The 24,962-nt window shown below is 36.6% G+C and overlaps 1 protein-coding gene across 2 annotated transcripts; it reads left to right on the forward strand.

Annotated features, from left to right (window-relative positions):
- Nucleotides 1–87: 87 nt before the first annotated feature.
- On the forward strand, nt 88–24,716 carry LOC123563670 (rho GDP-dissociation inhibitor 1-like). Of its 2 annotated transcripts, none has more exons than XM_045356602.2 (5): nt 88–207; nt 6,253–6,465; nt 11,749–11,832; nt 17,733–17,870; nt 20,550–24,716. In XM_045356602.2, the coding sequence occupies exons 2-5, from the start codon at nt 6,282–6,284 to the stop codon at nt 20,744–20,746; spliced, it is 603 nt and encodes a 200-aa protein (XP_045212537.1). In that variant the 5' UTR covers nt 88–207; nt 6,253–6,281; the 3' UTR covers nt 20,747–24,716. The 2 variants fall into 2 exon arrangements, with proteins under 2 accessions (XP_045212537.1, XP_045212539.1); XM_045356604.2 differs by having other exon boundaries at nt 98–188.
- The last annotated feature ends 246 nt before the right edge of the window (nt 24,717–24,962 follow it).

Consider the following 24,962-nt stretch of genomic DNA (forward strand, 5'->3'; position numbering starts at 1 on the left):
TAAAAAAAATAGTTCCAGATGTCATATTAAAATTTCATTATAGTGTCTTGAAAATTATACAGACGCAACCATATTATAATCTACAACAAAAATATTAGTGTCTTTCATGTGAGTTTACACTTTTTTGTAATGTCGCTCCATAAATATTCATACGCCGGAAGTAGGAAACAGCTCACCGCCATTTTTAGGTAAATTAGATACAAAAAAGTAAGTAAAATGAAAAATGTGATTAAATCTACATGAAAAAAGTTTTGCGCATGTTTAGCCACACGTGTATTTGTAGTTTGATACAGCAAGTTTCAACATGTTATATTTCTGTTTAGGGGCCTGTAAGTCAAATGTTTTATGAAGTTAAAAAAATCACTTCCCGGTTCCGTCATCTCAGACATCTGCAGCTTCTTCAGTGACAGTGTGTTCCAGTGCACGTGGTGGTTACGAATGTATAGCACAGTCAGTGCATCCTGTGTTGTTGATTGAATGATTAATTAAGCATTAAAAACTGGTTTCAACATATCTATGAGTCTCTTGAATTTGATTAGCTAAGAATAATTAAGGCTTCTAGCAGTCCTGTAGTGGTGGATGACCTTTTTATGTGAGTTACACCGGGTAACAGGGCAGGCCCTTCCCCAGCCGCATAAGGCACCGCGCTACCGCGGCGCTTAAAACACGAAATACAGCTTCCCACAGCGCTTAAATATCCCGCGCGGTGCCTCAATTATTAGCGCGGCGTCTTAAATCAGTAAGCGATTTCATCCCCGTGAGATACCTCATGTGTAGTGTATATGTAATTTCCCTCTTGACATGCCTCGACGATTTTTTTTATCAGCAAATTACGTCACGGCGAGTGCACACAGGTAATGAGAATCAATGAAGTGTTAAAATTAATTGATAAATAGTATGGAACTTGCGTAAGCGGCCAGCTGATTACCAAGCACGTGAAAAGTGCCCTAGATTTCTTCGCGCAAAATTTAAATTAGACCGTTGTTTAGTATAATAACAAGTATATATCAATGTAGTTTGATTCTACTGTAATTTAAACTAGAAAATGCACAAATTTTAATGAATATCGAAAGTAAAAGTACGTTTAGAATGTCCGTTCACGAGTCGTTATTACTCCCGATGTCGTATGCAAATTTTCCATATTTCCTTCCAAAAAAGCTGACAGTCGGTGTATTTTTTACGATGAGAAACATCAAAATTTGAGGAACTATCTCTGGTTTACCCTAGTAGGTCATGTAACTGAGTAAAAACTACTTTCAGACAACATTCCGAAAGTGTACCAGTATCCGGATAGTATATTTTGGTTATGCGTTTTAGTAAACTTTAACCTGACTGTAATAGCACTTTTCTGTTAATGAAATATTGATGAAAGACCTGATCAATACAACATGACTTTTGATAATTATTAGTTTACAATGTGACCTGAAACAGGCCTTTAACTATGTTGTTTACAACATGATCTTGGTTTCAAGATTACGCTAATATATTAACGCCCTCCACTATTTCATATTCATATGAATAAGTTGACATTCTTGGTGACATTTTTTAAGAGAAATGCTTGAATGCTTTAACCTAAACTATAAAGTAAGTAAAAAGCCTTTGTAAACTTTGTTACTGGTTTTGGGAAGATTTACCGCTTAAATTTATTCTGTGACATTTCCTTTAAGTGTGCAATAAAGATAAATGGAATACATATTAACTATAGACATCTAGAAATGCAACTACTGCTATGATAACTTTCAGGTCGAAAAGAGCACCCTGCCCCTTTCGGACATCACTCTGTCCCTTTTTGGCAGCACCCTGTCCTTTTTGAGCTCTAGAAATAACACTATATGATATATTGATGGTTATATCATTATGTGAAAATGTAGAAGTAATGAAATACATGTTGTTGTGTTTTTTTGCATATGGTATACTTAAAAAAGCACCATTTGGGTTCGATTTTTAAAAAAAAAAACGAACACGGGAGGGGATACCCCTCCCGCACCCACCCCTTATCCCGCCATACAGACTTTACCCCAGCGCCTTAGAAAAATTCTGGGGAAGGGCCTGAGGGTTTAATGTAAGATATTCACAGAGTCTGTGCGCTCAGCATTTTGTAGAACACACGTCTGGGAGGCGCCTGCTGTTTAGGAGGGGTCTTAGCAGGTATCGGCTGAGTAGAGTAGAAGCAAACCCTGCGGAGTCGCTTTGGTCCGGTAACTCGATGCCTAGTCTGCATCCTTACGGGATTTTCTAGCTGTCCGGTTATTGATTTCTTAATGAATAAGTAATAATTTTACAGGGATCGGATTTAGCAGTTGCTAACTCGCAAAATTTGAGTAAGAATAAAAAATTGCCAGTAGAAAATCATGGCACTCGAAGTCGAATATTTTTCGCGATCACGTTCTAAAATCGGGGAATTCGCTCAAACTGTCATTTTCTCTTAAAAAAAAAAAAAAAAGGGTCATGTGCGGTCAAAAACTAGGTCAGTAGGTCTAAAATTAGAAAAACCTCGTGACCTCTCTAGAGGCCATACTTGTGAATGGATCTCCATAAAAATTGGTCAGAATGTTCATCTTGATGATATCTAGGTCAGGTTCGAAAGTGGGTCACATGCCGTCAAAAAGTAGGTCAGTAGGTCAAATAATGAAAAAACGTTGTGAACTCTCTAGAGGCCATATTTTTCATGGGATCTGTATGAAAATTGGTCTGAATGTTTATCTTGATGATATCTAGGTCAAGTTTGAAACTGGGTCAACTGCGATTAAAAACTAGGTCAGTAGGTCTTGAAATAGAAAAACCGTGTGATCTCTCTAGAGGCCATACCCTTGAATGGATCTTCATGAAAATTGGTCAGAATGTTCACCTTGATGATATCTAGGTCAAGTTTGAAACTGGGTCACGTGCCATCAAAAACTAAGTCAATAGGTCAAATAATAGAAAAACCTTGTGACCTCTCTAGAGACCATATTTTTCAATGGATCTTCATGAAAATTGGTCGGAATTTTTATCTTGATAATATCTAGGTCAAGTTCAAAACTGGGTCACATGAGCTTAAAAACTAGGTGACTATGTCAAATAATAGAAAAAACGACGTCATATTCAAAACTGGATCATGTGGGAAGAGGTGAGCGATTCAGGACCATCATGGTCCTCTTGTCTCTTTTAGTTACATAAACCCCAAGTGCCCTTGCATTGCGTATGTAATTCTCATGACCGCGCACTCCTCACACAGCGTTATACATGTTTACTTCCGGGATAAACAATTCTAACTTTCTTTTAGAATCACGACAAAATGAGAAGATGACACAGCGTTATAATTCTTTTAATGTATTTTTCAGTAGCATTTTATTTTAAGGTAAATAAATGTCCCATTTATACGATTCTTATTTCTTATTAACATAAAACAGCGTCCAAAATACATTACCAGTGGGTGGGGTATTGCATTTACCGCTGATACGATCAACCCGCGTTATAAATTTAACCCCGCTAGATCCGCGGGTCTCGAACCTTGGACCCCGATGACAGCGTTATAACGGGGTCCTAGTGTATTCAGAGATTGAATTTAGCGGTCGCTCACTTGCGAACTTCGAGTAAGAATAAAAAAAATGCGAGTAGAAAATCATGGCACACGAATATTTTCGCAATCGCGTTTGAAAATCGGGGAATTCGCTCAAACTGTCCTTTCCTCTTTAAAAACTCCTTCGGGGCAGTTAATATACATGTACCAATAATCAGGTGACTGCTTGTAGACGCATGTTGCTTTATACAAAAGTAATTATTGGATATCTATTAATCTAAGTAAGCATCTAGGCAAATTGCCAATATTTGTTTTCATTTCGGTCTGTAGGCTGAACACCACTAAATCCAGCTGTTCTTTATTTCATATAAAATCCACTTACTTCATAAAGGTTTTTCGACATTTTCTAGCATATCAGATTTTCAGAGACTTATATTTCCATAAAGAACTAGATGGCTACTTTAGAAAAACAAAAAGAAAAGGGAGTGTTAACTGGTATATATGAAAACTACAGTTCGTTAAATACAAGTAACAACCCGTTGAATTTACTCCTTTTTGCTTCTTTAAGTTTCTCTTTTCGAGACATTAAATTCTTATGCCGCCATTTTTACCTAGCATGGGATAGGAACATGCAGATTTCAATAGAATGCAAAGTGATACATACTGAGATGCAGTAGTGTAAAAGTAAGCACGTTGCTGTCGAGAAAATGCACTAGGAAAGGAAAAAATATTAGTACTATTTATATTTGGACTACTTGTGGCTAGAACCCGCCCGCTTAGCTCAGTAGGTAGAGCGTCGGTCTACGGATCGCGGGGTCGTGAGTTCGATCCTCGGGCGGGCCGTATGTTCTCAGTGACTATTTAATAAACGACATTGTGTCTGCAATCATTAGTCCTCCACCTCTGATAATTCATGTGGGGCAGTTGGCAGTTACTTGCGGAGAACAGGTTTGTACTGGTACAGAATCCAGGAACACTGGTTAGGTTAACTGCCCGCCGTTACATGACTGAAATACTGTTGAAAAACGGCGTTAAACCCAACACAAACAAACAAACAAACTTGTGGCTAGACCAGCGGCGGCTTACATTCTATTTGGTAGTGATCAGTCTGTAATTTGCCAAGTTCTGCAGAAATGGAGAGGAAAATAACATGTTTCTTGGTGCGAAATGCTAGCAACACTAGGGGCAGTGACCCGAGAAAAACTTCAACGTCCAGTCAAAAGTCCAAAGAATCATTGAGTACTTTGGTTCGTACCATACTTCCAAAACCAGAAAGTCAGTTCAGGTTGTGAACTTTTATATAAAAGCAAACAACAACAAAACAACTTAATAAATTTAGCACGTAAACAGCTTTTAAATAATTGCAAGTGGAACCCATCATTTTGCTAGAGGAAAAAGATGGCACTAGCGGGGAAAAAAGTTCAATTCGATCCCTGATTATTGTGCGAATACATACCAAAGTATATTTTTCTTCGTCTGGAATAGATAGCTGATTTTTCAGTCAATAAAATGATTGTGTTGGTAATCTATCTTTAGAAATGATAAAACATTGATCGCCGAACGTCCATGTTATTTTGTAAAAAGGTTTTTTTTTTCTAACAGCCTAAACTTTAATTGTTTAAACACAAATTTGTAAATATTATTTTGGACAATTGGAAAGCCTGTTAAATAAGCAAAATTTCATTAATTAATTTTGACTATATTTTGAAATATAATGGACTAATTATGAATGGTAAGGGTCTGTTCACCTAATCAAAATACTTGTAATGTTATTACCAGTGTATTTGATAATTGCCTGGGGAAATCTGTAATAAGTTATTGTAAAGTTGCCGTTTTTACGTATACTATCTATACATGTAAATAATTATTTTTTGTAATTTTTTTTAGAAATAGCTCTCACTCGGTTTAGAACTTAATTTGAATATGAAATTTTATCAGCGATTTTATTGAACTTACTTACAAATTTGGGCAGTTGGGGCCCCTTTGAGGGGTGCTAGAGCTTGAAATACAAAAACCTAAAAACAACTTTTCATGAACCACTTGATGGATCTTATCAGATTTGGTATCATCATCATCACTATGTCAGGGTATGATTGTGTCCTTGAAATGAATCATTGTTCCTGCTGCTGTGCACTTGATGAAGTTATGTCAGAGGAACTGATGATAGCAGTTAGTACAGTTGATCTTAGTGCACAGCAGCAGGAACAATGATTTATTTTTTCTGAAAGATCCATCAAGCGGTTCATGAAAAGTTGTTTGTTCTCCATACCATAAAAACTGTGCCAAAAGTCACTGTATAAATAGTTACGCACAATTGCACTAATCTACTTGAACAATGTGGACTTTTCATAGGGACATAACCCTAAATTATGTTTTTCATCAAGATATTGTTCAAAATGATTTTATTCAGTTATAATATCACGGGCCTCTTGCTGAGTGGTTCAGGTCACTCACTTCGAATTACTTTCCCCTCACAAATGAGAGTTCCAGCTTTTCTCTGGGTGTTGATTTCTTCGTGTGAGGAATCCATCCAGCTGGCAGGTTGGTGATTCTACCCAGATGCCCGCCTGTGATGAAATAATGCATGAAGAGGTACCTATAAGGTTTTCCTCCACTGTCAAGCTGGAAAGTCAAATTATGACATAATTTTTTGGTAAGACATTATATTCAACAAAACTGAAAAAAAAACAGTATTCAGTCATATCAGTTCATCCCAGACTTCTTGACATGTTCATTATATCTATTTACAGTCCTAGATTTAATCAGGAAGTGAGTCATCATGGCCGAATGCGAGGAACAAGTTGAGCAAGTTGAGCAGACAGAGGATGAAGAAGATGCTGCAAAATTAGCGTACAAACCCCCTGCAGAGAAATCGATAGATGAAATATTGAATACAGATAAAGAAGATGAAAGTCTAAAAAAATACAAGGAACAGTTATTAGGAACAGATCAAAAGATTTTCTGTAAGCTTTTTAGCTCGACTTTTCGAAGAAAAAGTAGAGCTATTGCACTCGCCCCGGCGTCGGCGTCACCGTTGGTTAAAGTTTTTGATAAAGTCAAATATTTCTGTTACTATCAAAGCTATTGACTTGAAACTTAAAATAGTTATTTACTATCAAAGTCTACACCAGGAGAAACAATCCCCATATTTCTGATTTGAATTTTGACAGAATTATGCCCCTTTTTAACTTAGAATTTTTGGTTAAAGTTTTTGATAAAGTCAAATATCTCTGTTACTATCAAAGCTTTTGACTTGAAACTTAAAATACTTATTATGTCTCCCCCAGGAGACATATTGTTTTTGCCCTGTCCGTCCGTCCGTCCGTACTTCATTTCCGAGCAATAGCTGGAGAACCATTTGACCTAGAACCTTCAAACTCCATAGGGTTGTAGGGCTGCTGGAGTAGAGGACCCCTATTGATTTTGGGGTCACTCCTTCAAAGGTCAAGGTCACAGGGGCCTGAACATTGAAAACCATTTCCGATCAATAACTAGAGAACCACTTGACCCAGAATGTTGAAACTTCATAGGATGATTGTTGATGAAGAGTAGATGACCCCTATTGATTTTGGGGTCACTCCATCAAAGGTCAAGGTCACAGGAGCCTGAACATTGAAAACCATTTCCGATCAATAACTAGAGAACCACTTGACCCAGAATGTTGAAACTTCATAGGATGATTGGTCATGAAGATTAGATGACCCCTATTGATTTTGGGGTCACTCCGTCAAAGGTCAAGGTCACAGGGGCCTGAACATTGAAAACCATTTCCGATCAATAACTAGAGAACCACTTGACCCAGAATGTTGAAACTTCATAGGATGATTGGTCATGAAGATTAGATGACCCCTATTGATTTTGGGGTCACTCCGTCAAAGGTCAAGGTCACAGGGGCCTGAACATTGAAAACCATTTCCGATCAATAACTAGAGAACCACTTGACCCAGAATGTTGAAACTTCATAGGATGATTGATCATGAAGAGTAGATGACCCCTTTTGATTTTGGGGTCACTCCATCAAAGGTCAAGGTCATTGGGGTCTGAACATGGAAAACCATTTCCAATCAATAACTAGAGAACCACCTGACCCAGAATGTTGAAACTTCATTGGATGATTGTACATGCAAAGTAGATGACCCCTATCGATTTTGGGGTCACTCCATTAAAGGCCAAGGTCACAGGGGCCTGAACATTGAAAACCATTTCCGGTCAGTAACTTGAGAACCACTTGACCCAGAATGTTGAAACTTAATAGGATGATTGGTCATGCAGAGTAGATGACCCCTAACAATTTTGGGGTCACTCTGTGAGGGGTAAAGGTCACAAGGGCCCGAACATTGAAAACCATTTCCGGTCAGTAACTTGAGAACCACTTGACCCAGAATGATGAATCTTCATAGGATGACTGGTCATGGAGAGTAGATGACCCCTAACGATTTCAGGGTCACTCTGTTAAAGGTCAAGGCCACAGGGGCCTGAACATGGAAAACCATTTCCAGTCAATAACTTGAGAACCTCTCGACCCAGAATGTTGAAACTTCATAGGATGATTGTTCATGCAGAGTAAATGAACCCTATTGTTTTTGGGGTCACTCCGTTAAAGGTCAAGGTCACAGGGGCCTGAACATTGATAACCAGTTCCGATGAATAACTTGAGAACCACTTGACCCAGAATGTTGAAACTTCATAGGATGATTGAACATGCAGAGTAGATGACTCCTATTGATTTTGGGGTCAGTCTATTAAAGGTCAAGGTCACAGTGGCCTGTTCATGTAAAATCATTTTTTGGAAATAACTTGAGAACCACTTGACCTACAATGTTGAAACTTAATAGGATGATTGGACATGCAGAGTAGATGACCCCTATTTATTTTGAGGTCACTTGATCAAAGGTCACGGTCACAGAAGCCTCAACAGTGACTTGAGAACCACTAGGCCAAGAGTGTTGAAATTTAGGGGGATGACTGGACATGCCAAGTAGATGATCCCTATTGCAGCCAACCATCAGCGTCTCTTTGACTTTCGCTCCTGACCCCTATTGACTTCTTGCCTATAGGACTTTACATTGGGGGAGACATGCGCTTTTTTACAAAAGCATTTTCTAGTTAACCATCAAAGTCTACACCAGAAAAAAAATTTGATAAAGTCAAATATCTCTGTTACTATTAAAGCTTTTGACTTGAAACTCAAAATAGTTATAAACAATCAAAGTCTACACCAAGAGACACAATTCCCATAACTCTGGTTTGAATTTTGACAGAATTATGCCCCTTTTTAACTTAGAATTTTTTGATAAAGTCAAATATCTCTGTTACTATGAAAGCTTTCGACTTAAAGCTTAAAATACTTATTTACCATCAAAGTCTAGACCAGGAGAAACAATATCCATAACTCTGATTTGAATTTTGACAGAATTATGCCCCTTTTTAACTAAGAATTTTTTGTTAAAAGTCAAATATCTCTGTTACTGTTAAAGCTTTTGACTTGAAACTCAAAATAGTTATTTACTATCAAAGTCTACACCATGAGACACAATTCCCATAACTCTGATTTGAATTTGATTTGAATTTTGACAGAGTTATGTCCCATTTTAACTTAGAATTTTTTTTACTGGCAAAGCTCTAATTCAGAGTCAAGCACTGAGAAAAGTCGAGCGCTGTCTTACGGACAGCTCTTGTTACCTCACCTGTCACATAGTGACAGGGTGAGCTTTTGTGATTGTCCGTTGTCCGTCCGTCCACAATTTCCTTGTAAACATGATAGAGACCACATTTTATATTTGATTTTAATCAAACTTGCACTCAACTTGTATGGGCATGATATCTAGGTTCCTTTTGAAAACTGGCCAGATCCAATCATGGGTTGCAGAGTTATGGCCCCTTAAAGGGCCAGAATTTGCTATTTTGGGCTTGTGAACACGATAGAGACAACATTTTGCAATCAACTTTAATCAAACTTGCACACAACTTGACTGAATTTATGACAGATTACCTCCCTTTATTTTATGTATATGAATATACCTCAGCAGCATCTAATGAGATTGGTTTTAAATAAATGTTACTTAAGTCTTCCAGGGTAAGGAATTCTAGTAAAAAAATGCAGCATTTGAGCCTAGGACCCTCAAACTGGGTATAGAGATTGGCCCTGACTAGTACGTGACCCATAGATCAAAAGGGACTGTTACAAGAAAATACTTATCCTGATGATATTTCATGTGTATGCCTGTGTGATCTATGTCAAAACTTGATCTTATTAAGAGCAATGGTACTCAGGTGAGCGATATAGGGCCATCATGGCCCTCTTTATTTATATAACTTTGAAGAAAAGTTGATTGTTTGCTGACAGCCTGTCTGTTTGATCAGTCGATAGACCATTGAATTTTGGTTTTCAGTTAAGTCTTCTTACACAGGGCTTGGCATATTGTTTGAAAGCGACTCGTCCTGCAGAAAGGGCTACATAGAATTTTCACTCGCCCAGCTACAGTTTTTTCTCATCCTGCAATTCATTTAGCAAAAATGATTTTTACAGACAGCGTCTGTCTTGTCTGTGCGTCTTTCTGAAGTTCTTGACAAGCCTAGCTCAGAAAGTATTTGATTTAAATTGATGAAACCTTGCATGAGTCTTTATCATGATATGAAATTGAGCTCCTACTATTTTTTGTCTGGCTCCAGCCCCTATTTTCAGAGTTATGGCCCCTGAAATAGTTAAAAATGCACATTTTCACCTTGTGACGCATCTAACTTAAAGTATTTCATATAAATGGATGAAACCTTGCATGAGTCTTATCATAATATGAAGTTGTGCACCTCTTAGTCTTTTTTCTGCCTCCTCCCCCTGATTCCAGAGTTATTGCCCCAGAAATAGTTAAAAATGCACATTTTCACCTTGTGGTGCATCTAGCTCAAAAAGTATGATATAAATGGATGAAAACTTGCATGAGTCTTTATCATGATACAAACTTGCGCACCTCTTATTTTCTGGCAGGCTCCACCCCCTATTTTAAAAGTCAAAAATGCACATTTTCACCTAATAATGTGCCTAGCTCAAAAAGTATTTGATGTAAATTCATGAAATCTTGCGCAGTCTTTATCATGATGTGACCTTGTACACTTGGAATTCTTCTTGAGAATATTAGTGCTTATCACAGAGTTACGGCCCTTGAAATAGCCAAAATATTTGTTTTTTTTGTTTGTGATAATCATAGCTCAAAAGGTTTATGGCTTAGAATACTGAATCCTTTCCATAAAATGTTAGTTTAGGCTATACTACCCCCTTAAGACTGCAAACATTTGAATTATTGCCCCTTATTTGTGTACCAGTGGGGGCACACCCTGTGTTCTACAGGCACATTCTAGTAATACAGTAATTTTGAAAAAAAAACATGACATCTCTACTTTCCATCTAGATAAGAAGTGTTGATCATTGATTACTAAAACTTTTTATACCCTACCAAAGGTGGACGGATGTAGTTTTGGCATTGTCCTTCTAGAGCCATATCTCAAGTGGTTTGAAATATTTAAATAAAACTTAATATACATGTTCACCTTTAAAGGGAAATGCGGTGCTTCAGGTTTCAGTCAGATTGCCCAAGTAACACCAGAGTTATGGCCCTCAGGAGTTTCTAGTTTAGGGTACTATGAATGTTGCAATTTCTGCTTCAGAACTTGTGACATATTTGACCTAGAAGTATGAAATTTAAAGTTTAATTTAGATCACCATACCATATTGTGTTAGCGTGCACACAATTTCATCAGGATCTCTTTAGTATTTTCCGAGTTATTGCCCTTTAATAGAATGATTGGACATGGCCCAATTTTAAAGTAATTTCACACAAATGTTCCCTTGTGTGACCCTATACCAAAATGGTCCTTATATCACCCTCTAACAAGATTGTTCAAATTATACAGATTCATCAAAAAACATTGCGACCAAATTTTTTATTGAATTTGCTTGTAACTTTTCCTGAAAGTTGTAGTGATAGCTCTAGTTACTTGAAAGTTTTAGCAAGGTTCTAATGGTATCCTTTTTTAGTTGAATATGCAGCAAAAGTAAATGTACATTTTTGAGGACTTGAATATGGACCTTATCTGTGCAGTATTGAAGAAAAAAAATATGTAATAAGAATCATTTTACATATTCTGAATTTGTTAACTCCAAGAAAGGAATCAATTAATAGAAATTTCAGATGAGTGAGTGAGTTTGGTCTTTGTTGCTTCACATCAGCTCATGTTTTGTATTTTTTCAGGGGAAGATGATAAAAGGTGTGTTATTTTAAGAAAAATGTCAATTTTAGTGGATGGACGGAAAGATGAAGAAATAAACCTAGAAGGTATACAAGGACTGTTCCTTTCTTTTACCTTTGTAACCGTATACTGTGAAACCATTCATATTTTTGGCAAGTATTATGTAGTTTTAGCCAAAATGGCTGTTTTGCAGGTAAATGAAGTTTTTTGCTCACCGGAAAAGAAGTGCTCAGAATAGTTTGATTACTGTCCTCACAGTTTCTTTAAAGAACATCTGAACCAGTGTGCCAGTTTCAACCAAACTTCATGTGAATGTTCCTTGGGCGGTCCCTTTTCAGATTCTTTAAAATCTAGGTCATCATTGCTAAATTCTGGTTGCCACGGCAAACCAAAGGAAAAACTTTTACAATCTTCTTAGAAACTGCTGGCCAGATACCTATAAATCATTCTATTTCGTTAAAAAATGATAGCTGCCAGAGGATGGAACTAGCTTTTCCTATATGGAAAAATTGAATATCTTGCGAAACCTGCTGGCCTGAATTAAAGATTATCATGATTCCCAAAAAACTGTTACTTCAGCACATACAATGAATGTGAATTTTTAGCTTGTCTGATTTTTGAAAAAAAATGTACAAGGTTATGTCTTCACTTGATTGCTGACGTCCGTTTTTATAGGTCCATCTTTTCTCAAAAGCTATAACAGGTACGGTTTTGAAACTTTGCAAGCTTGTTTATTATGATAAGATGATTACATGGCTCTGATAAGGATTTTGTAAGAATTATGGCCTTTCTTATATGATGGTTTGAAAAACTGGAGATATTATGGGAATGCCCCTGGCGGGCGTATGGCTGGGCAGGCGGCGTTCACAGACTTTTTCAGAAACATATCTTCTTCATGCATGGAGGGATTTTGATGAAACTTGGCACAGATGTTCACCATCATGAGACCGAGTGTCATGTGCAAGAACCAGGTTCCTAGGTCTAAGGTCAAGGCCACACTTAGAGGTCAAAGGTCAGATTCAAGAATGACTGTCCGGAGCTTTATTTCTTAATGCAGGGAGGGATTTTGATAAAACTTCGCACAATTGTTCACCATTATGAGACAAGAGTGTCATGCGCAAGAACCAGATCCTAAGGTCAGATGTCAAGGTCACGCTTACAGGTCAAAGGATACTAGAATGAAAACTTCATCCGGAGCATTCCTTCGTCATGCATGGAGGGATTTTGATATAACTTGGCACAAATGTTTACCACCATGAGATAGAGTGTCATGGACAAGAACCATGTACCTAGGTCTAAGGTCAAAGTCACACTTAGAGGCCGAAAGTCAGATGCAAGAATGTCTTTGTCCGTAGCATTTCTTCTTCATGCATTGAGGGATTTTGATGTAACTTTGCACAATTGTACACCAGCATGAGACGGAGTGTCCCTTCTTAGAATTACTTCCCTTTTTTGTTACTATAAAAAGCTTATATTGTAACTTTTTCATTACTAGTTGTAGGGAAAAAGTGAGACCACTAATCTGTAGTACAACATACAATGTTACATCCAATTTTGACCTATCTCTACCTGGTAAGGATGAGTGGTGGGGGCATATAGATTTGGTCTTGTTTGTGCATGCGTGCATCTGTCCGTCTGTGTGAAGTTCGTGACTCGCCTAACTTATAAAATATTTGATATAAATTGATAAAACCTTGCATGAGTCGTTATCATGATATGAACTTGCACACCTCCTATGTTTCATCTGGCTCCACTCCCTATTTCCCACTTATGGCCCCTGAAATAGTAAAAAATGCATATTTTTACCTTGTGACATGCCTAACAGTATTTCAGTATTTGATATAGATTCATGAAACCTTGCATGAGTCTTTATCATGATATGAACTTGCGCACCTCCTGTACTTCATCCAAGTTTGCCCCCTATTTTCAGAGTTATGGCCCCTGAAATAGTCAAAAATGCAAATTTTCACCTTGTGACGCACCTAACTCAAAAAGTGTTTCATATAAATTGATTAAACCTTGCATGAGTCTCTGTCATGATATGAACTTGTGCACCTTCTACTTTTTGGCTGCCTCCGCCCCCTATTTCCACATTTATTGCCCCTGAAATAGTCAAAAATGCACATTTTCACCTTGTGACATACCTAGCTCAAAAAGTATATGATATAAATGGATGAAAACTTGCATTACTCTTTATTATTATACAAACTTGCGCACCTCTTTATTTTTGGCTGGCTCCGTCCCCTATTTTTAGCTCACCTGAGCGCAAAGTGCCCGTAGTCTGTCCGTCCATTCATCCATCCGTCCGTCGTCAACAATTTGACTGTTAACACTCTAGAGGTCACAATTTTGACCTAATCTTAATGAAACTTGGTCAGAATTTTACCCTCAATAAAAAGTTGGACGAGTTCGATTTTGGGTCATCTGGGGTCAAAAACTAGGTCACTAGGTCAGATCAAATGAAAAACTTGTTAACACTCTAGAATTAAACAATTTTGGGTCACATGCCATCAAAAACTAGGTCATTAGGTCAGATAATAGAAAAACCTTGTGACCTCTCTAGAGGTGATATTTATCGTGGGATCTGTATGAAAGTTGATCTGAATATTCATCTTGATGATATCTAGGTCAAGTTCGAAACTGGGTCAGCTGCGATAAACAACAAGGTCAGTAGGTCTAAAAAAAGAAAAACCTTATGACCTCCCTAGAGGCCATATTTTTCAATGGATCTTCATGAAAATTGGTCATAATGTTCACCTTGATGATATCTAGGTCAAGTTCGAAACTGGGTCACGTGCGATCAAAAACTAGGTCAGTAGGTCTAAAAATAGAAAAACCTTGTGACCTCTCTAGAGTCCATACTTTTCAATGGATCTTCATGAAAATTGGTCAGAATGTTCACTTTGATGATATCTAGTTCAACTTCGAAACTTGGTCACATGCCATCAAATCTAGGTCAGTAGGTCAAATAATAGAAAAACCTTGTGACCTCTCTAGAGGCGATATTTTTCATGGGATCTGTATGAAAGTTGGTCTGAATATTCATCTTGATGATATTATCTAGGTCAAGTTCTAAATTGGGTCAACTGCGGTCAAAAACTGTCAGTAGGTCTACGTAGTCCGTGTGTCCGTGCGTAAACTTTTGCTTGTGACCACTCTAGAGGTCACATTTTTCATGGGATCTTTATGAAAGTTGGTCAGAATGTTCATCTTGATGATATCTAGGTCATTTCAAAACTGGGTCATGTGCGGTCCAAAACTAGGTCAGTAGGTCTAAAAATAGAAAATCCTTGTGACCTCCCTAGAGGCCATATTTTTCAATCGATCTTCATGAAAATTGGTCAGAATGTTCACCTTGATGATATCTAGGTCAAGTTCAAAATTGGGTCTCGTGCGGTCAAAAGCTAGGTCAGATCTAAAAATAGTGAAACTACTTAGTGGTTTTCAATGAAACTTTGCCACAATGAACTGGGTTGCGTGTGGACAGGTGAGCGATTCAGGACCAGCATGATTCTCTTGTTTAAGATACAGCCTTGAAATTTGGATGATACATACAGTTCTGAACACTGATCTTAAAACTGACTTGCAGTGACTATGGATATGACCTACTGACCTACTTTCTAATATTTTAGCATTAGTTTGCCATTTTAAATATGTGGCTTAAATTACTCGGGTGACCGTTTTAGGGTCATCATGACCCTCTTGTTAGGATTTAATTTCATATATGAATTCTCCTTTACTGACAATTTCATGATTCACTGCAATTAATTTGAACAGGTAAATGCTCAGATGACCTTTATAGTTGTCTTGACCCTTTTGCTTGTTAACATACTAGTACTTTATTATGTCTCCCCCAGGAGACATATTGTTTTTGCCCTGTCCTTCCGTCCGTACGTCACACTTCATTTCAGAGCAATAACTGGAGAACCATTTGACCTAGAACCTTCAAACTTCATAGGGTTGTAGGGCTTCTGGAGTAGACGACCCCTATTGTTTTTGGGGTCACTCTGTCAAAGGTCAAGGTCACAGGGGCCCGAACATTGAAAACCATTTCCGATCAATAACTAGAGAACCACTTGACCCAGAATGTTGAAACTTCATAGGATGATTGTACATGCAAAGTAGATGATCCCTATCGATTTTTGGGTCACTCCATTAAAGGTCAAGGTCACAGGGGCCCGAACATTGAAAACCATTTCCGGTCAGTAACTTGAGAACCACTTGACCCAGAATGTTGAAACTTCATATGATGATTGGTCATGAAGAGTAGATGACCCCTATTGATTTTGGGGTCACTCCGTCAAAGGTCAAGGTCACAGGGGCCTGAACATGGAAAACCATTTCCGATCAATAACTAGAGAACCACTTGACCCAGAATGTTGAAACTTCATAGGATGATTGTACATGCAAAGTAGATGACCCTTATCGATTTTTGGGTCACTCCATTAAAGGTCAAGGTCACAGGCGCCCGGACATAGAAAACCATTTCCGGTCAGTAACTTGAGAACCACTTGACCGAGAATGTTGAAACTTCATAGGATGATTGGTCATGAAGAGTAGATGACCCCTATTGATTTTGGGGTCACTCTGTCAAAGGTCAAGGACATAGGGGCCTGAACATGGAAAACCATTTCCAATCAATAACTAGAGAACCTCTTGACCCAGAATGTTGAAACTTCATAGGATGATTGTACATGCAAAGTAGATGACCCCTATCGATTTTTGGGTCACTCCATTAAAGGTCAAGGTCACAGGGGCCTGAACATTGAAAACCATTTCCGGTCAGTAACTTGAAAACCACTTGACCCAGAATGTTGAAACTTCATAGGATGATTGGTCATGAAGAGTAGATGACCCCTAACGATTTTGGGGTCACTCTGTCAAAGGTCAAGGTCACAGGGGCCTGAATATTGAAAACCATTTCCGATCAATAACTAGAGAACCACTTGACCCAGAATGTTGAAACTTCATAGGATGATTGTACATGCAAAGTAGATGACCCCTATCAATTTTGGGGTCACTCCTTTAAAGGTCAAGGTCACAGGGGCCTGAACATTGAAAACCATTTCCGGTCAGTAACTTGAGAACCACTTGACCCAGAATGTTGAAACTTAATAGGATGATTGGTCATGCAGAGTAGATGACCCCTAACGATTTTGGGGTCACTCTGTGAAAGGTCAAGGTCACAGGAGCCTGAACATTGAAAACCATTTCCAGTCAGTAACTTGAGAACCACTTGACCCAGAATGATGAAATTTTATAGGATGATTGGTCATACAGAGTAGATGACCCCTAATGATTTTGGGGTCACTCTGTTAAAGGTCAAGGCCACAGGGGCCTGAACATGGAAAACCATTTCCAATCAATAACTTGAGAACCTCTCGACCCAGAATGTTGAAACTTCATATGATGATTGTTCATGCAGAGTAAATGACCCCTTTTGTTTTTGGGGTCACTCCGTTAAAGGTCAAGGTCACAGGGACCTGAACATTGATAACCAGTTCTGATCAATAACTTGAGAACCACTTGACCCAGAATATTGAAACTTCATAGGATGATTGAACATGCAGAGTAGATTACCCCTATTGATTTTGGGGTCAGTCTATTAAAGGTCAAGGCCACAGTGGCCTGTTAATGTAAAATCATTTTTTGGAAATAACTTGAGAACCACTTTACCTACAATGTTGAAACTTAATAGGATGATTGGACTTGCAGTGTAGATGACCCCTATTTATTTTGAGGTCACTTGATCAAAGGTCAAGGTCACAGAAGCCTGAACAGTGACTTGAGAACCACTACGCCAAGAGTGTTGAAATTTAGGGGGATGATTGGACATGCCAAGTAGATGATCCCTATTGCAGCCAACCATCAGCGTCTCTTTGACTTTTGCTCCTGACCCCTATTGACTTCTTGCCTATAGGACTTTGCATTGGGGGAGACATGCGCTTTTTTACAAAAGCATTTTCTAGTTTATTTTTTATTTCAGATAGCAGCCAACTAAAGAACATGAAGTTTGTTGTGAAGGAAGGAGCAAAGTACAGGATCATGATCACTTTTAATGTTCAGAGAGAAATTGTTGCAGGCTTGAAACTTATTAATAAAATCTCCAAAGGACCTTTCAATGGTATCTTTCAATCAAATATCCTGTAGTTCAAGTTATGTTTGTAGCATTGGTATTTGTTAGTTCATCTGAACCAAAAGTTCAGAGAGAGCTGTTTTGAATTGGTAGATTATCTATGTTTTGCAGTTAATTTATATTATAAACACTAGATGTCACAGTTTTCATCAAACTTTGTCTGTAGCATCATAATGAGATTCTAAGTATGTTCTAGGATAGGAACTTCCGGCTGACCCCTTTAAGCTTTCAGTGGTGCTGAAAAGAGAAATAAATTTAGAAATAGGCTGCCTCCTTCTGTCCATCAGTCACACTTCGTGTCCAGTCCATAACTCTGCCATCCATGAAGGGATTTTGTATTTTGCATAAATGAGATGTGTGTCGTGCTCCAAGGTCTACCGTAATTGGCCGATTATAGGCCGCACTCGTGTATAGGACGCAGTAAAAAATATCAACAGAATTCTGGAAAAATGCTTATACCCATGTAAAGAGAATCTCTTGCACTGGATTGTCTATATTTAGATTAAAACTACATGTATTTAAACTGAAAATTCTTCTCGTATTAATTAATTGCAATATCAAAAAAGGAATGTCAGTCAATTTTTATTAACTTGCAAAATCCTTAGGGTAGTATGAATTTCACTTATCCGAATTTGTTTGTCCGAAATTGTCTATGGTTTCTGACACAAACTGGCAGGTTTTTGCTAAATCATTATCGATGTTTTTGCATGTTGTGCAAGTATTTAAATTGAAAAGCATAGACTGTGTAAGCACTAAACTGCCGTATCCTCTGATCACTCCATGAATATTGATGCCAGCAAAAACGAAAGTACACTTTGGCACATGGCAGTAAAATGACGTAATCTTAAGACTGGTTTGCGACTATGATGTTATTGGATCAGTCTAAAATCTTGATGTCCGGGTTATGATTGAACGGTTAATTGTTTGCAGATTGTGACAGTAGGTGGTAAGATAATCAATGCCTCGGGCGTGAATTTCTACATGAACAAGAGGATTATAGAACTATCAAAATTATGTTTGAAGACTAGATAATTGATTTCCGGGCTACTTGATATGGAGTTTCATTTATTTTATTGTGATCAGTTACAGAAATGCATTGTAAAATATATTTTAATGAAAAACAGCATTTATTTATCTTTAGATTTTTTGTGAACTCTTTTACATTTTATACAAGAGTAATTTAAGACGCCGGGTCCCAATACCGGCTATTAGCTATGCCCGAGTCATTGGTATTTTCTCCCCTTGAATTCTCTTCAATATAAAGGTACACGCTGTAAACAAAGATCAGTTTTCTTAATTTTTGAGTCGGGGGGAAATGTTTGGTCTTTTTCTATCCCCATATATAGGACGCACTGGTCCTTCCAGACCAGAATCTCGGTAAAAAATGTGCGTCTTATATTCATAGGATGACGGTATGTTACATTTAGAGTTCGAAAGTCAGCAGGGTCTGTTTCATACCTGGTCCATAACTCTTTATTTATCAAGGGATTTTGAAATTACTTTGCACACGTGTTCCCCAATATAAGAGGACAATGTTGTGTGCAATACCCAGACCCCTAGCTCTAAGGTGAAAGTCACATTTAGGGGTCAACAGTTAACAGAGTCTGTTTTGTGTCCGGTCCATATCTCTGCCATTTATCTAGTGATTCTGAAATTGCATGGCGCAAAATTCAATGTTCCCCATAATGAGGTGACGTGTCATGTGCAAGACCAAGATCCCTAGCTCTAAGGTCAAGGTCACACTTAAAAGGTTAAAGGTTAACATGGTCTGTTTCTTGTCTGATCTATAACTCCATTCATGACGGTACTTTAAAGTTACTTTGCACAAATGTTCCCCATAATGAGTTGATATATCATGTACATGACCAAGACCCCTAGGTCAAGGTCAAGAACATTTTTGGATATTTTTTTTTGTCTGGTCTGTACCTTTAATGAAAAAATTAATTTTATGCATTGGTGTATATTGTAATAACTTGGCATAAATAATCACAATAATTAATATATCTGGCTGTGATCATTTTCCTTAAGGATGGCTGTAGGGATGGATTAAGGCCAACTTTTGGAAGTTCGTTTCTGAAAAATGATGTTCATTTCAGAATTTTATTATAGAAGTTTTTAATAGTTTAAAAAAATATCAGGCATCTTTCTTTAACAAAATTTCTTTTAGACATTATCTCTTTGCTTTTAATTTCGTGCTAAGCATAACAAGTAATAATTTATGGAAAATAAGGTGAAATTGTCAGAGAAAACTGTTTTTGTTTCTGATAATTTGTGGGAACAGTGAGTGACTGTGACTTTAAAATAGTTTACAGGCAGTAACAGAAGAAGCTTTTGGTCCAAGACTACCAAACTTTTTAGCATGATTGTCTTAAGGCCAGTAGGTGACCACTGCTGTTTATGAGGTCACATGTTGATGTGACCTTGAATCTGAAAATAGTTCAGGATTAGTAGCAAGTGTATGCTTGGGCCTACAGCCATCAAACTTAATAGTGTAATTGCTTGATTTAGTGTTTTCTTTTTGGTGTGAAGACTTAAGCAAGATAAAACAGACCTAACTGCCTCAGACTAGGGGGTAGGGTATGTATGTATGGAGGGATGGATGACTATTTATATGTTTTACAAACAGTTCTTGTTATTAAAACTTTGAAAACTTTGGTTTTATTTCAGACAAAGAAGAGTACATGGTAGGTAGCTATGGGCCAAAAAAAGAGGTATATGAGTTCAAATCTCCAGAAGAAGAATTTCCGTCTGGCATGTTGAAGCGTGGCGATTACAAAGTGAAAAGTTCATTTACAGATGATGATAAAAATGATTTACTGTCGTGGGAGTGGCAATTTTCAATAAAGAAGGACTGGAAAGATTAATGCTGGGATCATTTTAATATGTAACTGAGCGACTACAGAAGTACAAGGAGCAATACCACTGAACTGCTGAGCAAGAATTTAAACATGTCACAAATTAATAAGTTGTAACTTTTTACAATTTTTTCTGGTCTTAAAGGTCCATTACTAAGGGAAAGTGAGTTGGCAATTTTTTTCATAGCCAGTGCATAGACTTCTGCAAGACACTAAATAATGAAGATTGGCAGGTCAAAATTTACAGAAGGTTTTTGGAACTCAAAGAAATGTATGTGTTTTATGTTGAAATTTCAATGAATCGACAGAATGACCCCCCAGGTCTTTTTAACTTTCTTCATACTTCATAGAAAAATAATTGTACATATACTGCGATTTATTTCGAATTTCTACATACCAACTTTCATTTTCCAATAAAATGAAATAGTTTCTGTGCTTTTTAAAAGAAATTAAAATGTTCACTTTCCTTAGTATTGGACCTTTAAAGATGCATTTTCTATTCTGTAATCTAATTGCTACAATTAACTTCATACTTCACAAGAATTCTAGTTTTTGTGTCAGGTGTGCTCAATAAAAGCATACTGTAGATACCCATTTATAAGGCACAGTTTTTTTGACACCCAGGACCACCCCTACCACCCCTGAATTGTAGATGCATATTATATAGAGGTTTAGAGGATTTTCCAACTTTAAAACAAGTTGTTGTTTTTTTATGATTTGCACCATTCCAGTAAAGGGAAACTACTCTCCATTTTGAAGACTGTCTAGGCTAAAAACTAATAGTGCTGTTACGTTCCATAATACATTAGATTGATTGCTCTTTTAAACAAAATTTTATGTAAATTTGTAAGTATTTTAAAGAAATAATAGAAAGCATAAATACTATGACACTAATTAAAGATCAAGTATTATTTTTAACCGAGATCAAACTAGAAACAACAAAACTAAAACAAGGTGTCCGGCTAATTGTAGAGAATTATCAGCCGTCTGATCTTGAATAGACGGTTACACTTTTTTTTATTGGTTTGAAGTGAAAAGCTCAAGTCATTTTGCAAGGAGATGCAAATCCGATATATTGCTAAAAAAATGATTTCTGTTTATTCATAAATTCTTTTTCGTTAAAGAAATTCGTTCAGTTAAATGAGATGTGTTGCGCATGTGCGGAGGCAGTGTTGCTTTAATGGCGGATCAGTATCAACGTTGTTGAACTGCAATACGAATTTCTGATTGTAGATCAAAATTAAATAAATTTTAATCGCTACTCTGTACAGCAATTGTTGTAATAGTTAATTCAAACAAAATTTGACGTTATATCTTGAGGATTTTGAGTTTATTCAAGGAATAAACGTGATTATTCGAGTGGGCATTTCTGTTTATTCATAAGTTATCTAAGATTGAAATAAAAGAAACAACAAAGAAATTGAGATTTTATTGGTTTTATTTTCAAGATAGCAAAAATTGATGGTATAGTGAGACCAATAAGGCTCTACATCACTGAGGTAAAAGTATAGCAGGTATTGATGTAAACTTCTACTTAAATTTTCAATCTACCTCAAAATTGTCCAAAAAAAAAAAGTGTTTTCCAGGATGTTTGGCTAAAATCGAAATTGTATGGGTAGACATTATATGGGTATAGATATGGGTATCTATGGTAATGTTTGAAATTTTTGTACTTGTGCTAAAAAAGGACTAGTGTATTTCTTCAAGTTAAGCAAAATAATAAACATCATGCTCTAGCCTTGTATTGCATTTGTAACATGAAACTGATGTCTCAGTATTTAAGCAATTGTTTTAGACATTTTAAACTAACAAGTCCTTTATGATGCTAATTAATTGTATTGCTAAGTGTATTATAATACTAGCATTCCAGTTGCTCATCTGACAATTCCCATCAAATTGTCTGTAATTCCCAACTGTTTGTTGTCTAATGCTAGGTTGCCCCTGATACTTTTGTACATAGACATAATTTTAGTTGAAGCCAGTGAACTAAGGTAAAAACGATTTTTCAAAATTTTGAGCTGAAAATATCTTCTAATGGTTGAGATAGTAACTATAAATGATGGACTAAATGTCTGAGCCTTATTGAACGCTCAAAACAATTAGAAAATTTTGTCACTTTGGCCCAATTTTGTTGCAGTTTATCACAGGACTCGTGTACTGCCTTCTTGTTGAAATTTTTGATACATGCATCATTTAAATCTGAATTACCAACTTTTATGTACTTAGTTTTGGCAGACTGTACAATGGTTTTGTTGAAGACTTAAACTATATGAAGTCAGTGATCTGCTATTTTTGTGAAGGGCTAATGCATTTTTTGTCTGTGGCTGCTAGCTGTCTTTATTTTGTAATTGTTTACATATTTTTGTTGATCAAAGTTTTCAGGTATTTCAACAGTGTTGCAAGGTATGTGATCAAAATTCAGGTACCAAGACAAGTTGATGAATTTTTTTTTGCAAAAGAGGAAAGGTCGTCCTGAATGGTAACAGATAGTGCTTTAGATGTGTAATGGTGCATAATTTGTGCAATGTATTCAGCATTTGAATGTTGTTGGTTTAAATATGTAAACAGTAATATAAAGCCACAAATCAAGTTGCATTATTTTTGTGAAAGTAATTTTTGAAGTATTAAGTAACAGCGATATGTTTAAATCTGATGTTACCAGCGCTGTATGTCCCAAGATAAGCACCCACAGGGCTTTAAATTTTCAGTGGAAAATTCTCATTTGGGAACAACTACATAGTTTATATAAATACATGGAAAAAGATATATGTTTAAAACAACTATTTGCTATGACACTTTCTGACCTGTTTGGACTTCTGTTTTAATTAATGCTTTGAATTAATTGTGTGAACCCAGCTATTCTGTGTAAAAAAAAGTAACCCTGCGGGTGGAGTGAGGGTGCATTTATTTAGGATTATGCAGTGTAACAGTTTTTTCAGGTGTAAATGGGATAGAATATGCTGTTTTGTATTACTTATAGATTGTTTTGTAAGAAAACAACAACATTGTCTTGTCTTTTTGAACTGTCTGTATTTATTCCTTATTGTGCCTGTACATCGTTTTCATATAAATAATCAGCGTGCCATTTTGTTGGGACAGTTTTTTGTAGCATTTTAACACCTTGCAAATGTATAGTATGGCATTGACGTTCAGCATATGAAAAAAATCTTGAATACTGCTGGACCAGTTCTTACAAATAGAGCTTGCCAAAACATGACGTTGTCATAATTGAGAGTGTACCAGGTTTGTTGCTGTGCTAGGTAAAAGTAGTTCCAGATTTAGACCTTTTATACCTGTTTAGAAATAACCTCCCTTTGATGAATAACATGGTTAAGAAATTGAAATTTTTTAATAGTAATGAAATGTAGACCTAATATTGATGGTTGAAGTTATTCCAAAAGAAAGAGCTTGGTAGGAATATTAGTATGCCATGTATTATTTGTGGATCTCTCAGATACTTGCATCATATACATATAATTATGTGATTCCTGTTGTATAAAATTTTCACAAGATCTGTTTCAAAAATCATTACCTTCAGGAACAATTTTTTAAGGAATTGATTTACTGTATGTTGGAATAAATGTTACATCCCACATTGAACCGCCTTCTAAGAATTACAGATAAAAGGGTGCTTATTCTATGCAAGTTATTTAGTTATTCATTAATTTATATGAACAATATGTATGTGATTTTTTTGGATGATTTTCCTTCTTTGTACTAAATAAATGATAATGCAATAATTCTTTATCTTTCTATGTAAACGTATTTGTCTCTTGCCTTTTATTGTTTTGTAGTTTTTGTACTTGTAATAAAAATGAAAATAAACATACAACTTTCTATCTTGAGAAGTGCTGCTAGTGTTTGACCGTCTTGTTAAAGCTTTCTTTATATATGAACATGTATATCAGTGTTTATGATGTCATTTATTCACTCTGTCAGTAACATACTATCAGATTAAATAATATGTATGCTCACACAAGTGTTACTATTACTTTTTAGCTTGACTATTTGAAGAATAGGTAGAGCTATCCCACTCAACATGGCGTCAGTGTCACACCTTGGTTAAGTGTTTAGAACCAGTCCACATTTTGAGAAAACCTTTTTGGATAAAAGCTTCGAAACTTTCAACACCTGTGTACCCTCATCATGTCTACTACATAACTATCAAGGATTTTGTCTGAATTATGACCCCTTTTAACCTAAAATCTTGATTGAGTTTTTCGTA

This window comes from Mercenaria mercenaria, chromosome 2 (assembly GCF_021730395.1).
Source record: "Mercenaria mercenaria strain notata chromosome 2, MADL_Memer_1, whole genome shotgun sequence".
Taxonomy (NCBI): domain Eukaryota; kingdom Metazoa; phylum Mollusca; class Bivalvia; order Venerida; family Veneridae; genus Mercenaria; species Mercenaria mercenaria.